This window comes from Ceratocystis lukuohia, assembly GCF_044167205.1.
Source record: "Ceratocystis lukuohia strain C4212 chromosome Unknown Supercontig1_pilon, whole genome shotgun sequence".
NCBI lineage: Eukaryota > Fungi > Ascomycota > Sordariomycetes > Microascales > Ceratocystidaceae > Ceratocystis > Ceratocystis lukuohia.
In genome coordinates this window covers 679,536-695,823 of record NW_027263520.1, presented here as the reverse complement: position 1 = coordinate 695,823, position 16,288 = coordinate 679,536, and the positions used below count along the sequence as shown (strand labels likewise).

Below are 16,288 nucleotides of genomic sequence, written 5' to 3'. Positions count from 1 at the left end.
TCTCCATTCCTTAGCGGCGAGTCGTGTCAGTCATGTCATTGCTATGATGCATTTATTGGCAGTCAGTTTTCATCATTAGTGAAAGACAGAAAGGGTATTAAGTTGTTGGTATAAGCCTGGGTACTTGGGTTTTCGCACTCAGGCCTGTGATTTGAATAGTATTTCATGAGACGGGGAAGTCGGGATATTGCCTGTCAAGCTTGAATACGTTCTTCATCTCCCAGTGCAGCCCCTAGACAGCCTGTGGTTTTAGGCACGTATAGATTTCTTTCCATTGCTATGTCGGGGTTTAGCACTAAGGCTAGGAGGACCTCCCGGTTCTCAGGACTGACTATCTTGTGTTTGTTAGTATGATTTAATGCCTATCTTGGCTTTCCAACACTACTGCTGGGTGAGTGTCAACTTCAAGGAGCTTCTGTGACTCCTAAGCTGGCCTTGCAGCCAGCAGGCTTTTCCGCTGGGCTTCCCTGCTGAGTGAGGTTCTAGGATTGGCTGCCTAGCGTTTTTGGCTTGTGGCGTCCTGCCCGGATAAGAGGCTAGTAGTTGTCAGCCTAGGGTATTGGCTCTAGCGAGTACACCGGTTTTGTCGTAGCTTTGGTTAGTCCCTGGTCGCTAGGAGAATAGACTCCCAGAAACCTTTCCTCCGGGCCCTCTCAATATCTCCTTCCGCGCTTGTCATCTTTGTCCCTCTCAAATATTCTGTTGTGCCTTCTAGTACCTTGTCTACAAACCTTTGGCTTCACAGTTTCAATAGTCTTGCATATCCACCAGTGTCCTGGCCCTTCTAACTGGCTATCCTGTATTCAACGTCTACCTACCGTTACTTCGCAGCAACCGGCGGCATACCTGGACGGGAGCACCTCCCAGACGGTCAGCAGTAATTCTCACCTATGGATTTTTGGGGACTGGCAGTAAAGCCAGGAGGACTCTCTATCTAGCGCGGCCCGAGGATGTACCTGCCGGGAGTTGGCATAGCTGGCTATCATGACCTCGAACCTGAATTTATTTAACGTCTATCGGAGTCGCCAGGATCAAACGATGCCGGATCGGCTACCGGTTAGAATTGTCACTCTGTAAGGCTGACTGTAGAGTTTGGGTGAGAAAAGCGCATATGCTTTTAAGCAAGCTTGCTACTCGGCTTCATCCTGTAGTCGTCACAGAACAAAAAAGCAAAGAAAACAGATGAAGCAAAAAGCAAGGAGGAGAGAAAAGGAAAGGACAGAACAGGACAGAACGGAGCGGAACGGAACAGAACAGAACATGTATTCCTACGCAGATTCCAAACAAAACCAAGCGCTCCGCATCTCTCCGTACTAGCCCGTCCGCTGTTATCTGTGTCTACTCGACACGCCCTCCATTTAGGGTCTAGTTTTTCCGCTAGGTACTTACAGGACCTATCCTCTCTGAGGAGTTTCTTTACGAACCTCCCCGCCAGTCTCGTGGCGTTGTCTATGCACTCCCATGGGTGACTGAAATCCTTCGGTTTGCCGCAGTTTGGCACTTGGCACTTTGTCTCGGCGTCCTGGTGGTTGAACCTGGTATGGTACTCCTCAAAGTCGCCGTGTTTGGAGCGCGCCGCCAAGATTCTCGCGACGGTGCCTCGGTTCAGCCCTCTCATCCAGTCCAGCTTATATGGCTTTGGGATTCCCAGCGCCCCTCCAAGGTGGTCGGTGTTTGGGCAGTTGTCTATCATCCAGTCCTTGAAGTCGGCCCTGAATGCATCGTTCTTCCAGCGTCTCGCCGCCGCCAGAGACATCGTCCTCTCTGGAACCAGCAGATCCGAACTCTTGCATCCCGCTTTGGCCAGCTGGTCCACTGCTTCGTTCCCTGGGACTTCGCAGTGCTCTGGGACCCAGTGTACCCTGCCGACCGGCTTGTCCAGCGAGAGGCATTCCGTTCCGCCTTCCCACTTTGCAAGGATGCGCCGGATCTCGTCGACCTCGAGTTGGGAAGTGCCTGGCTTCCTCATTCGCTTGCTGATGCGCTTCGCTACTCCTAGGTTGTCCACGCACAGATTCAGACCCTCTGCTTGTGGTGGAGCAACTTCTGCTGCGATCCTGACTGCTCTGAGGGCTGCGATCGCTTCCGCGTCCGCCACTTCCCTGTATTTCCCGCATGCCCCGGAGCCTTGCGCCAGGGTCTTGCCTCCGTGGTAAACGGCCCAGCCCGCACCAGTGTTCCCGTCGTCACCAAGATCAAACGACGCGGGATTTATACAAGACGCAAAAAAAAATTGTATTGTATTGTATTATTTTACGTCTACCTACCAATTATTTCGCGGTAATACGACGGCATATTCCGGACAGGAGCCGTTGGCTGATGTCAGCTTCCCGTGGCTCCTCCTGGGCGGTCAGCAATTGCAGGTTTGCTTGGATTTCGAGCGCCTCCTATGACTTTTTAGGGTCCGGCACTTGGGCCAGGATGGCTCTCTGTCCAGCATTGCCCTAGGGCGTGCCTGCGGGGTTCCAGGTATTTTTGGTCTGCGACGCCCGCGTGTAATCTAGTCTAAAAGGCCGCCGGCTTTCAGCACGGGGGGGGAAGCCCCGGCAGAGTACAGCGGTTTTGTCCTTCCGTATGCATGGCTGCTGCCGCATCATTTTTAATATTTTTCCCGTTCTGCTGGTGGTTGGTAGCAGAGCTCCCTCCACACCTTCACACGGAGCCCTCCTCGACATCTCCTTCCTGTCCTGCAAACGTTTCCTCGTCCTATCTCTTCTCTCTTCCCCTTCCATTCTCCCTCAACTTCGCCCTCCTCGTCCCCTTCTTCGTTGTTGCCCTTGCTGTCGTGGAGTTGGTTGTGTCATCCTAGGCTGCCCTTGTTGTGGTCGCTCCCCTGTAGTCTGCGGTGGCAGTGACCTGCCTCTACGCGTTTCTTGAGGGGGGGCTGCCTCTGTGGTGTCCAGACAGCTCAGCTCGGGCTCGGGTTGTTGTTTCTCTTTAAGGAGCATCAGGTTGCGGCGAAGCACGTTGGCGACATAACTTGTCGCTTTCGTGTTTTTAAGGAGCTTGTCCGCGAACCTTTGGCTCCATGGTCTGGGTAGTGCCTTGCAGGTCCACCAGTGTCCTCGTTCCTTGGCTTGGTTGCAGGCTCTGCATCCAAGTGGGCAGTTGTGTCCCCATCGCTCGTGGTATCTGTCGAAGTCTCCATCGCCAGTTCTAGCCGCGAGGATATGGCCCAGCTCTATTCGAGTCAGCCCTTTGTAGCGGGAGTTGCGGAAGGGTGGTTCAGTGGGGACGCCGGTTCCAAGCGGACGGTATCCTTTTTGTTCTTTCCACCACCCTTCGTAGTCGAGACGTAGCTGGTCTCTTCTCCATCTCCGTGCTCCTGCAAGGCTGAAGCGGTGTTCCGTTACCAGTCCCTGGCATCCCAACTTGGCCTGGGTATCGGCTAGCTCATTGCCTTTGATGCCCATGTGTCCTGGGACCCATAGCACTCGGGCGAGCCTTCCGGGTGTCTTGTCTGCCCAGGCTTTTAGGATTCGTCTGGTTTCGTCTACCGCTTCCTGTGATGTGCTGTTTTTGGTGGCTGCATTTCGGAGTCGGTCCACAACTCCTCTGTTGTCTAGACACAGCCAGATTTCTCCAGCTCCTTGACGCAAAAAAAAAAGGTTCTGCAGAAGAATATATATTATAATAAGAATGCTTTCTACCGGCGCATATGGCAACGTGCCTGAGTGGTTAAAGGGTATGACTAGAAATCATATGGGTTCGCCCTCACAGGTTCGAATCCTGTCGTTGTCGGAATACATTTTTGATGTTCTTCCGCTATTTTTTTACCTTTACTTGACCTCCAATTTTGAAGGGGTAATAACGAATGGCGGCTGTTAATATGCTTTGACTCTTGTGCTACTATGGGCATGTTTCGTTGCGCCAACATGCCCAGTCGTGTCTATCCGTGTGCTACGTAGCAACGCAACACTACGAACGCTACCAATCCAAGGTCATGTGACGTATATTGTGAACTTGCCTGTCCCTCATGGCTTCACGACGCCAAGCCTATATGGCAACGAAATATCATCACCAAGAACGGTGGTGTGGACCAAGCTTTTTTTTTCACCCCTCTACGTTTGCGCTTGCATGTGTCTGTCTAATCCACTAGGCGTTATCTCTTGTGTTTGTAGTGGGTTGACAAACCGGGCCGGTTGTTAAGGATCTTGCGGCTCACGTGTGAAGATCAACAGCCTGGTCTAGAATGCAGACGATAGATAGAAGTTTGCTGACCGCTTGATGCAGCCGTGTCTGAAACAGAATGGCGGCAGTCCGTATTTTGGTGGTCAGTGAATGGCCAGTGTAAACCATATGGCGGGAGAGAAGTGGATGTGGTCCTTTGAGAAGGTATAGGCCTATACAGAACCTGCACAGACTTGAACTGGCCCTCTAGCGGTTCTACCCCACATTGCACCTCGCTCAAAGCCACCCTCACCCCTTTGACAATCTCGTCGTCGTATTGCTGGGCTGAGGGACAATCCAATCGTCGTATTTCTAGGGGTGGGCCAAGCTGATAACAAAACATCCATCGTGATAGTTTGTCATCGAGTCTCCATGAATCAGACCAAGCCGATGTCGGGTTGGACAATGCCTGAAGTTGGAGAATGGCGGCACCGTAAAAGGCAGGAGGTTGACACTTGGATGTAGAAGGGGGAAAGGGGGGGTGTGCTAAAAAAAAAAAAAAAAAAAAGAAGAAAAAAAGGAAAGAGCAACAAAAAACACGAAGAGGCAAAGCCCTAGACCAAGCACACAAGGTGCACAAAAAGAAAACCCATCGTCCGCAAATTATGGCATCATTCGCACCATTCCATGAGATTCTGACAACAGAAAAGGCAGTTGCCGTTGTAAGTCGAAGTGAGGATGGGCCGTTCAATGTGTACAACATGTAAGGCGGGACAAATCATGGCTTCCTTTTTGGGGTGTGGACTAGGCGCTTTGTCCAATTGGAAGACGGCATTGAAAAGCGGACCCTTTGGACATTGGCCCAACAGCCCATAATTCTTCGCTCTTCTCGAGTTTTCCTCGAATTTCTTCTTCTTGGAAATCTTCAATATATCTGAGCTTATGGATTGTGGCTCAGAAATGCTTCGACGCCAACTCCCATGAGGTCCCGCTTCTGTTGCGTATCTGAACAAAGCTTCGTCACCTCTTAAGTCAGACAACAATAATAGCCTGAATTACAAGTTTGTATAAGGTAACAAACTCGGTATGTGTGTGCCACCTACAAAAAAGCAAATAGAGAAAAAGCATAATCCATTACACACAAACAATAATCATCCTGCCGCGGAAACTAACCCATAGATAGACGCACGGGAAAGTACGCTTCGAACTGGTATTTCGCGATAAAGCACTACGTTTCCCTGCAGCAATGCTGGTCACTATGGGCATGTATCCCAAAGGGCGTTGGCTCTCCAACTATCGTGACCCCTTGTCCTTGATTTGTCTTTCCTAATGGACGACAGGCGTGTGCGGATGGAACTTGGTCAACAAGCCTTCCTACAACGCGCTTTGAGTCACGAAATCACCAAAAGCCTACCAAAGGATGAACGGACGTGGTTGACAGCTTTTTCTTTTTTTTCTGTCTCCTCTTTTCAAGGATCCGAATGGACTAGACTCACTCCTTTTGCCGTGCCTTGCCTGAGCCTCGACCATTGCAGCTTGGGCCGTTCTAGAGCCGTACGCCTGTTCTTTTTATCGGCTCTAATTTTTCTTGCCTTCCAAGTAGTGTGGGTGGGAACTTTTTGGTTTTTTTTTTCTTTTTTTCTTTGGCGATGCCGGCCTATCTAGAAGAAGGAGGTGGAGTTGGCACGGAGAACAAGAACTAAGCCAAAGCTAAGAAAACTTTAAAAGATGATGAGAGCCACATTCTGGTTCCTTTGTTTGATCAGAAGACATATCATATCTTTGTACTTATCTCCATTCCTATCTGCTTCTAATATCTCTCTCTTGAGAACGCCTCGCTGAGACTCTTGAAGCTTTGCATCCTTTATACTGACCACTACACTCGCTCACTCACTCACTCACCCACCCACCCACTCACCCACTCCCTCCCTCCCTCACTCACTCACTCACCTACCCACCCACCCACTCACTCACAAACTATAACCTGCTGAGTCTTGCTATGAGCAGCTGTGACTCCGACCCTATCAACCAACCTGGCAACAAGGCCCCGTACTTTGAGCCCTACTCTGAAAAGGCTGTGCCTATCGCTACAGAAACCCCTCAAGAGCCAAAATGTTCTCAGCAGGAGGCTCTTGAAGAGCTCACCCGCCAACGCACGGATCCAAGCAATTATCCTGAAGGTGGTTTCAAGGCATGGCTTGTCATCTTTGGCTCATTCTGTGGCGCTACATCATGCTTTGGGCTGATGAATACTATTGGTGTCATACACTCGTATATTGCAAACAACATTCTTGAGCAGTACAGCGATGGAACTATTGGCTGGATCTTCAGTATATACCTTTTCATTTCCATGGCAGGAGGCGTCCTTGGAGGCCCAGTATTTGATTTGTACGGCCCCCGTTGGATGATGACTGCTGGTTGTATTTTGCTGACACTGGGCGTCATGATGACTAGCTTGGCAACTGGTAAGAGAAATCGACTAACAGACTGAGAATGCATATCACTGACACTTAGTTTTGCAGAATATTGGCAGTTTATCATGTCCCTGAGCATTCTCACGGGCATAGGTACTTCTCTAGTTTTCACTCCTTCTTTTGCTGCTCCTGGTCACTGGTTCCTCCGTCGTCGTGGCTTGGCTACTGGCATTGCAGCGACGGGCGGGTCCGTTGGTGGCATAATCTTTCCCCTGATGCTACAGCAATTAATCCCCAAAGTTGGGTTCCAGTGGTCTCTGCGCGTGCTCGGATTCATAATCTTCAGCCTTTCGTTCATAGCCAGCCTGTTGGTACGGTCACGCCTCCCCCCGCTGCCTGACTCCAATGTATGGCCGGATACTCGCATTTTTAAGCAAGCTCCATTCACGCTTCTAACACTCTCCTCTATGTTGATGGAGCTATCGCTGTTTGTGCCCATCACATATATCAGCAGCTATGCTGTTGACATGGGCCTTGGCACGGGACTTTCGTACAAGCTGGTAGCTATCCTTAATGCTGGGTCATTTTTCGGCCGCGCGCTAGCTGGATTTGTGGCCGATGCGGTAGGTAGATTCAACACCCTTGCCTTTTGCATATTTGCATGCTTGGTTTCGTGTGTGGCGCTTTGGTTGCCGGCTGGGGATAGCGTGGCTCTCTTGATTGTATTTGCAGTCATTTTCGGCATAGCTAGCGGCAGCAACATTAGTCTTGTGCCTGTTTGCGTGGGCCAGTTGTGTCGAACGGAAGAATACGGGCGCTACTATGCCACTTTATATACAGTGGTTAGCATTGGGTAAGTCTACTTCTGTCTTTTATTTTCCCCGTGGCATTGGAAAGAAATTGCTGCTAACAAATGAAAAATAATAGGCCTCTGATTGGCGTCCCTATTGGAGGTACTATTCTTCAGGCTAACAATGGCCATTACTGGGGTCTCATAACGTTCACGTCAGTCGTGTACGGTGCCTCCGTGGTCCTTGTCGTGATTGGACGCGGCGTAGCGCGGGACTGGAAGATTACGACCGTCTTCTAAAAGATATCTTTGGTATGTTCATTCTGATGCTACATCGATAATATGGGGCTTATGTAATACCCTTTGACTATTACTGTGTTTGGTTTTTGATTTCAGGTTACGCGCGATGTTAGTACATATGTATAGTACAGAATGATAAATAATAATAGTAACACACAACAACTAAGAGCAAGTCCTAGTAGCGTCATTAGTCAAGCTTTTGATAGGCGACTAACTATCTTAGGGTATATAAACAGCGCATTTAACGGCATCCATTTTCGTTCTTCTATTTTCCTATTCGCCACTTCGGTTGTGTTTGTTTCTATGCTATGGAATACCCTCGCCTACACGTTGCTCTCCATGCTTACATGGGTCTTCTCATCAACTGAGCTGTGAACACTCCCATTGCCTGCACACACAGCAACCACCGGCAGTGCAGCTACCTTGGACTTTCTACGGAATAAAATAAAGGTTACCAGGCCTGCCAGACCAAAAACACCCAGCGTCACCATAGCACCAATAACACCGGCCACAGTGTTAGACATGGAATCCTTGTCACCCGAGGCTCCGGCAGCAGCAGCAGCAACGCTTTCCTGTTGCTGGTAACCCAGGCAAAAGATCTGAGTGCTGCCACACGCGTTGCACCAGTCCTTGGTCGAGGGGATGGAGACAGCCTCCATGCGGGACTTGAAGTCAGCCCAGGTCAGGCTGTCTTCGCCGGTCCCGAACAAAGGGAAAGCCTGGAGTGTGCCCTCCGTGCCGTTGCGGAAGAGGAAGCGTACGCGCAGATCGTTGTTAGGATCAGCAGGGAAGGCGGATGTGTTATCAGCAGTAAACAGCTCGAAACCCATGGTCGAGGCGTAGTCAGGCAGGCCGTAGAAGTCAGGCGAAACCTCGGGCAGCTGCAGCATGCCAAAGAAGGCTAGCATAGTGTTGTAGCTGCCGGAGAAGAGAGAGAACTTAAGCTTGCCCTTGCCGATAACGGTAGTGTTAAGCTGCGAGACAAACGCGGCGATCAGTGTCCGTGCGTGAATGGCTGAGTCGGTGTTGGTCGCATTGAAGTTGGCACCGAATTCGGCGCTATCAGCCAGCGTGCGCAGCTGAAACAGCTGCTCATCAGTGACATTGGCAGCGGGCGAGCTGGCGTTGTGTATGCGTGCAACGTTGATCAAGTCATAGATATCATAGGCCTGAGCATATGACAGTTGCGCCGAGTCGGTGTAGTCATATACCTCATTGAGCGCAGGGTACATGCTTTCATAGAAGTCTTTACTGTCGCTTACGCGCTGGGCAAACACAGGGCTGGCCTCCCAGGCGCTGATGGTGGCAGCCTGTGCAGGACAGTTTTCATCGCCCTTTATCCACATAGTGTCAGGCGAATTGGCATCCTCAGCATGCAGCGTGACGTACTGGTACCCGGCCAGTGGAGCGGCGACCTTGGTGCCGTTAGCCAGGGCAGTACCGGCCTCGGCGGCATTAATGGTGTCTAGAGGCGGGTACAAGCCCTGCAGGAAGTAATTGGCAGTAGCCAGCAGGATTCCAGAGTCGGGGGCGCTGGCGTAAACCTGCGAGGAGACGTATTTGTCCTCGGAGATGTTGGCAATCTGGTGCTCAGACGACGACAGCAGGTAGCGGCTGCGGTAGGCACTGCCCATAACGAAGTTCTGGTTGGCCCCGACAGTGGTCAGCTGTTGGTTTTTGTAATGCTTAGTAGTGCCTAGAAGCCATAGTCTGTCAGTTTAAGGGTGTCTTTAAAGGCGTTTGTCTAGTCTGGGCGACAACAGGTGAGTGAGGGAGAGGCCGAATGAGGCCAGCATTAAACTTACGATCTCCATGGCGGCTAAAGACAGCAGCGCCATAAACAGTCTCGGCAGCAGCAGAGCTGGCAAGAGCCAGGAGAGGCGCAATCTTGAGAGCACCTAGCATCATAAGGGGCCTTTTTCTTCCTCTCTTTTTCCTTTTACTTCAAGCGTCTAGCTCAATTAATTGACGCAAGGAAAGATGTAGATATCCTTTTTGTTTCGCCTCTTCTTGCTCGCTTGCCAGCAGACAATGTGGGAAGCACGACGGTTTTGTTGTTTTATGGGCTTGTCAAAATCCTACCGGATAGCACGAGCTATAACAAGAGCAACAATCCCTATAGATAAACAGCTGATGAGGAGATGAGGAGTCGGGTGAGTTGAGAGACAGTGGACGGCCCCCGCTGTGGCGTTCACCAAAGGTTCCCTTTAAAATACTGTGCGATAAGATACAAGGCAAGCCCAAACTTGCCCATTTCAACAGCGCAAAGGGCAAGCCTAATGAAAAACCTGCAGGTCTTGGGGCTCTTAGGGCTTCAAGGCGCCCTTCAAGATAAGCCTTGACCAATACCGGAATATAAATGGTGGGCCGAGCTCTTGGCTTTGACCCTGTAGCTGGGCCGCCTTTGGAGGAGGAAGTTGGAGGAGTGGAGTTCCCGATGCAGCAAAAACTTTGATCAAGCTTGCAAGTCCGTAGACCCTTATGTCTAGGGTTTCCATACGCCCGGCTAGTAGCGGGCTTTTCCGCGGATATTTGTCGGAGTTACGGTGATGCGAGAGCCTGGTTGAGCTTGGCCCAATCGCTGGTTTGCTTGATGAATCCTACGGAATCCAGAATGGAGCACCGCAGATCTCTAACTCCACTTCTTTTATGCTGCGTGTAACTCTAAAGCAAAGTCACTTGACACCCCCTCATGGCCATGCAGCCGCCGTTGCAACTTCGCGATGGATGAATCCTCACACATCGCTCTGGTCAGAATCAAGGACTCTTGGCCAGATGGCGCACATCAATTGGCGAGGAATGCGGCTATCTCCTTATCTGTCAATGTCGCCGGAGGAACTCGAAGAATCCCCCGCATGAAATGGTCAGAATATTGAAAATTCACTGCATCTTTTCACTGTCGGCAGTGCCCGTTTCTCGCTAGATCGCAACAGGCTTTGCGATACGTCCAGCCACCTCCAGGGGCTGCTCTACGGCGATGTCACCCAAGCAGGCCAGGGTATCGGCGAAGAGGAAAGCGTGGCCAAGCAGTCAAGCCGCCATGTATGCCCCTCCTCCAGGCAACTTCCAGCATGAACAGCTGTGGCCAAGAGAGTGGCCTTCCAGGGCTATCCCACTCAATGCACAAGGGATTCCAGATCTCTTCGTCCATCTATTTAAGCAGTTTGCTGACGGGTAGTATTAGCTATTCCAAGTTTCAATTCCCCTGCAAGCTCTAGTTGGTAGTATCGAACTTCGGCCACATATCTCTCATGAGCCTACTGCAGAAAAGCCATCAGGCTATCCTATGCAGCCTCTTTCAGTCCATCTTTGCAGTCAGTGTTCCAGACCCCAGCGCATCGTCTCGAGAACATCCAGTCCAGTGGAACAGCAGATCACTCGGAGCACCAGCTTCAAAATCATCCATTCTTGGGCTATGAAAACTCGAATAGGCACATTGCTCCAGATGAATCATATATTGAGCCATGACTACCTTGGCGATTAGCAATCTCGGGAGCAACACACCAACCATAGCCAAAGAAACACCCATCACAGAAGTGTTCGCCCTACTCTACGTGGTGGCTCAATGCTACCGCTGTCGCCGGGGTTTTTCTGCTCTCTCGCTCAGTCCTCTAGCTCTAGGCTGCAGCAAGCTCTCAGCCCCTTGGCCAGTACAGCGTTGACTTAGCCGCATAGCAAACTTGGACAAGTTGGGCATGAGCTTGAACATATTTAACAACTGCGGAAATCACAGAGATCGGACGATGCCAGTTCAAGGCATCCATTACACCATTATACTCCTCAACGCCCGGAAGACGCATCTGTTGCACTAAAGCTACCCACCTCTCTTCTTGTTTGTTTTAATTAGCGCCCACCTGCTGGCTTTCCACAGTCCTCTTCCTCGGCTCCCTTCTTCTTTTCTAAGCCACGTCGGGAAACTCACCTCTACGATGTATTTTATCTTCTCACGTCTACTTGCCATTGTTTTGCAACAATACGATGGCGCATTCTAGACGAGAGCAGCTAGTTAATGCCATCTTCCAGTGCAACTCCCGAGTAGTCGGTAGTTACAGGCGAGCTTGGGCTTAGCATGTCTCCCGTAGCTTTTTAAGGTCCAGCGCCAGGGCCAGGCAAGCTCTCCAGTGCAGTCCTGGGGCATGTCCGTGGGTTTCCAGGATCGGCTACTTGGCCTTTTTCAATTTGTAGAGACCATGTGTCAACTCGTCTAAAAGGCCGCCGGCTGGGTACCGTGGCTTTGTTCTTCCGTATGCATGGCCGTCGCGGCATCACTTATTTTTCTCTAGTGGCCGGAATCAAGGTCCCCTTAGCACCTTCTCGTAGAAGCCCCCCTCAAAACCTCCTTCTGGTTCTGAAAAGTCATCTGCCACCTCATCTCCTTCCCCTCCACCAGCTTGCCGTCTCTCTCATCCTTGCTCTCCCACCTCCAATACTGGCTGCGTCGTCCTATAATGCCTGGGGTTCTGCAAACACTCCCGGAGACAGTGCCTATCCACGTGACTTGAGAAGAGATTCTCTCAACGAGCCCCGGACGGCACAGAGTAGACTCCGGCCGCTATTTATTCTAGACGACCTTGGGGCTGCGGCGTAGTCCACTAACAATACAACTTGTCGCTTTTGTGTTCTTCGGGGGCTCGTCCGTAATCTTTTGGCTCCGTGGTCTTGACACTGCCTTGGATGTCCACCAGTGGCCTCATTCTTTTGGCTGGTTACAGGCCAAGGGGGGCTCAGCGGGGAAACTAGTTTCAAGTGGAGGTGTTATCCTTTCTGCTCTTTTCACGATTCCTCACAGTCGAGACATACTTGATCTTTCCTCCATCGTCGTGCTCCTGAAAGTCTGATGCGGTGTTCTTTTATCGTTCCTTGGCACCCCAAATTTGCTTAAGCGCCGCTAGCTCGTTGCCCTTCTACGCCCATATGTACTCAGACCTACAGCAAGTAGCCCGATTTGTCTCGCCCACTATAGCCTATAGTGGGCTGTTTATGGTAGACGAGCTGCGCAGTCGGTCTATAATTCCTCCGTTGTCTGAACACGGCCAGACTTCTCCGGCACCGTCACAAGCTGTGACTCTTTCTACAGCCTCTGCGTCTGCCACCTCCATCCACTTTTGTAGGGCCGTGTAACCTACTTCCATGGCAACTCCATCCTCAATGACTACCTATTGCCGTTCGTGTCTTTCGATCCTTCAGAATTCGCAGCGGGTGTTCAAGACAGGGCATTCTTAATCCCCGCCTAGTGTTTCTCCGTTTCCTCCTCCTTGCCAAGTCACGTCCAGGGCGGCATGCTAGGTCCATCCAAGATTGGCCCTAGCCTGATGTGTTTTTCCACTTGCGCTGGCAGGAGCTTATATAGCATTTCCACCGCTGGGTTGAACTGTAGCCCTCTCAGAATGTGTCTGTCATCTCATGTGTGCCACCGCATGGCTTGCCTCCTTTTCTCGCCCTCAAGAACGAGTTCGAATGTGGGGACTCTTGTAGTGTATGCACTTTCCTTGTGCTATGCAGTGCATAGAGATCTATTTACAGGCACTTCCTAGGCAAGACTTTTAGCTAGGCCGCTGCCTGATTAGGCCAAACCAGATGCCCGCTACAAATAGGGCTTTGCCCAGGGCACAAGCGCGGTTCTCATTAAGAATACTTTTACCATCTACCCCTTTGTAGCAACCTCCTAGGTATCTTAACCCGTTAGCCACCCGGTTGATACCTGCCATGACCTTTGTCGCGTGTTTGTCAAAGAGGTTTAGAGGCTAGATATACTCGCAGCTACTGTATCGATGTTTTGGCTAGTGTTGGTTTGTACGTCCCGAGACCTTCCACAGTCACAGATGAGTTTCTTTCAACTCTCCTTCTGCCCTTAATGCGCGAAAGCGCTGAATTTCCCTGGTCTACTTGCGGTTCGTTTTGTGTGGTCCATTCTATTACTTCCTTTGTGGTGATTTCGATTGCCCTACCATCACATACAAAATCTTGGCCACTTAGCCACTAGAGCCTCATCGTCTGCGTATCCCAGTCCGTTTATATAGTGGTACCATAACAAGCATGTATATCACTGATGAGATTGGCGAGTCCTACGAGAGAGAGCCTCCTACGGGAATTGTGGCAGTGTATTCACCGTGAATACTCGCTTCCCTTTCCTTCATGAAACCTCTCACCCATCTACATACACAGCTGTTTTTGTCACTGGCCCTTCACTATCCTGTGTTCCATCCTTGCTGGGCCGACATCACCGAAGGCTCCCTCAATACCGAACGTGAAGATTAAAGTTACTTTCTTCCTTTCTAAAATATCCCCCATTGCTGCAGTATTCTTTTACATCTACCTACGGTTATTTCGCGGCAATACGACTTGAACTCAAGTTTGTTTAACGTCTACTGGAATCACTAAGATCGAACGGCGCCGCCATGAAGATAAGTATGGAACCTCAGGCTGCACAAGAACCTTTTAAGGCTCGTGCCGCTTCTTCTCTATTTTAACGTCTGACAGAACTACCTTGTATTATTAAATGTACCTAGTTGAGGACTTGAATATATTCAACTTCATTAACGCACCGACAACGTCTGACGCCTGATTGTTTTTTGATTGTTTGTTGATTGTACTATTTAACGTCTACCTACAGGTATTTCACCGTAATACGACAGCATGTTCCGGACGGGAGCACCTCCCGGGCGGTCAGCAGTGACAGGAACGCATAGACTTCAACCATCTCCTATGACTTTTTAGGGTCCGGACGTCTGACGCCAAAATTCTCTGTGTAACATAGTCGGTAATAGCGGTAGTGGTCAACAGCGAGGACCGATGGTGTAGTTGGTTATCACGTTTGTCTAACACTCATCTGCCAATGATTGGACACAAAAGGTCGGCGGTTCAAGTCCGCCTCGGTTCACTTTTTGCACACCTGAACCACGTTACTCCGTATGTGGTTTTGGCTGGCTTGGTTGGTCGGGTTGATGACGGGCTTTTTCGTGTATCTACATCTATGCCTACTTGACTGTCTTTTTTATTCGGCTGTTTCATCTAACGCCTACATATCAGCTTGATACCACAAGCAATACGCCGGTGTGTTTTAGATGGGAGCGGCTTGCCCTCTTCCAAAGCCGCTTCGGGGCAAGTGTGGGTCGGCTTCAAGACTCCAGCTAGCAGGCTTTCCCGCCAGACGCTTCCCGGGGGCTTCTCTGTGGGATGAAATATCTGGCGTCCTTGGTTTGTGGCGTCCTACATTTAAAATATCATAGTTTAGGGGGCGTAACGGTTAGCGGAGAACGTTGGTCTTGTCCTCCTCTGGTTACTTACTCTAAAGTAGATGAGGTAGAAGGCAAAAAAAAAAGCAGGTAGATAGATGTTCGTGCACTGGGCCACTCACTCCCCTCATGCAAAAAGTGAACCGAGGCGGACTTGAACCGCCGACCTTTTGTGTCCAATCATTTGCAGATGAGTGTTAGACAAACGTGATAACCAACTACACCATCGGTCCTCGCTCTATTTTGAGCGGCTACTATACCTGGATATATTTGTAAGCAAAAAGCGGGGAATGTAAGTAACGCTTCGGACTTGGAATAATGCTGTAGGGCGTGTTTGCGCCTAGACACGAGGATGATTTCCCGTCGTATTACGGTGAAATACCTGTAGGTAGACGTTAAATAGTACAAACAATCAAGTAATGCTGTAGACGGTGAAGAAATGCAAATTCCAATTTAGAATAACACAATAACAAGACCGTGTAAGCGCTACTCTTGTTTTCCAATTTAAATAGACAAGCCAAGCAGTAGGCAAGCCTTTCTTCCAGAGACAAAAGCATACAAACATGCCAGCAAGCAGGCCTTCCTTCTCCCCTGTTGCTTGGATCAAGAAGAATGCAAGAGAGAGTGACTGGGGGGGGAGGAGAGGCTCTTGACGGTAGAGAGACTGTCTCTTTCCATTACATGCGTTGATGGTTGGCCAGTATCAAATGTCCCCTTGTCTCAGTCACACAGCAGACAACCAGGCAACATGCTAACCGCGAGGTAGATTGGGGTTTCCATGTCATATCAGTTGCACATGCATGTATATGTATGTACGTACGTACAGTGCAGTATGTATATGCATGTCAGTACGTATGTACAAAACATGTGATCTCATTTGTGCCTTGCACCCAACCTAGAGGAGTCCAGGAAGAACCTGACGTAGACTTGACCTAGACTCCCTTGACAAATGACGCTTCAAAAAAAGAAAATGTTTTTTTTTCCTCGGTAAGCCTAATTTCTTACATGCCTTGTCTAGCCAAATAGGCCATCATCATAGCAAGCCTAGTTATGAAACAGCGATGAAGCAGGTAAGAGCACCTCCTTTCCCACCATCTGCTCTCCCTCTTCTCCCCAGGAATCAAAGAAAAAAGAAACAAATGAAAGAGAAGGAACAAGACCACAGAGAGAAGGCCTGTTCCAGATGTCTTTTTTTAGTGTCTTTAGTCTCTTCTCCTAGCAGCCTACCTAACCTACGGTTTCGTCTTGTTCGTTTTGTTTGTAAACAAGAGAGATAGAGAAAAGGAAAAGGCGGGGACACGGACACAACAAAAAGTCCGAAAGGCAAAGCACAGCGATCAAGCAACAAAGCAAGACAAGGCCCAAAAAGCCATGAGAAATAGCAAAAAAGGAGTTAGCGAAGCCTGTGCCGCTTACTTTTCCGTAAAAAGAAAAAGGAC

At 49.9% G+C, this 16,288-nt stretch overlaps 4 protein-coding genes across 4 annotated transcripts; 2 read left to right on the top strand and 2 right to left on the bottom strand.

Annotated features, from left to right (window-relative positions):
• Positions 1-1,540: 1,540 nt before the first annotated feature.
• Positions 1,541-1,999, top strand: HOO65_010178 (putative double-stranded RNA/RNA-DNA hybrid binding protein; the record flags this gene model as incomplete). Its single annotated transcript, XM_070999661.1, has 1 exon — positions 1,541-1,999. One exon carries the CDS (start codon positions 1,541-1,543, stop codon positions 1,997-1,999), a length of 459 nt encoding a protein of 152 aa, XP_070862000.1.
• A 739-nt stretch (positions 2,000-2,738) lies between these two features.
• Positions 2,739-3,749, bottom strand: HOO65_010177 (putative double-stranded RNA/RNA-DNA hybrid binding protein; the record flags this gene model as incomplete). Its single annotated transcript, XM_071006030.1, has 2 exons — positions 2,739-3,562; positions 3,719-3,749. 2 exons carry the CDS (start codon positions 3,747-3,749, stop codon positions 2,739-2,741), a joined length of 855 nt encoding a protein of 284 aa, XP_070861999.1.
• Positions 3,750-6,109: 2,360 nt separating this feature from the next.
• Positions 6,110-7,614, top strand: HOO65_010176 (MFS monocarboxylate transporter; the record flags this gene model as incomplete). Its single annotated transcript, XM_071005783.1, has 4 exons — positions 6,110-6,575; positions 6,633-7,151; positions 7,257-7,377; positions 7,452-7,614. 4 exons carry the CDS (start codon positions 6,110-6,112, stop codon positions 7,612-7,614), a joined length of 1,269 nt encoding a protein of 422 aa, XP_070861998.1.
• Positions 7,615-7,937: 323 nt separating this feature from the next.
• HOO65_010175 (acid phosphatase) lies at positions 7,938-9,522 on the bottom strand (the record flags this gene model as incomplete). The annotated part of the gene is made up of 2 exons (XM_071005747.1): positions 7,938-9,310; positions 9,420-9,522. The coding sequence occupies 2 exons, from the start codon at positions 9,520-9,522 to the stop codon at positions 7,938-7,940; spliced, it is 1,476 nt and encodes a 491-aa protein (XP_070861997.1).
• Positions 9,523-16,288: the final 6,766 nt, after the last annotated feature.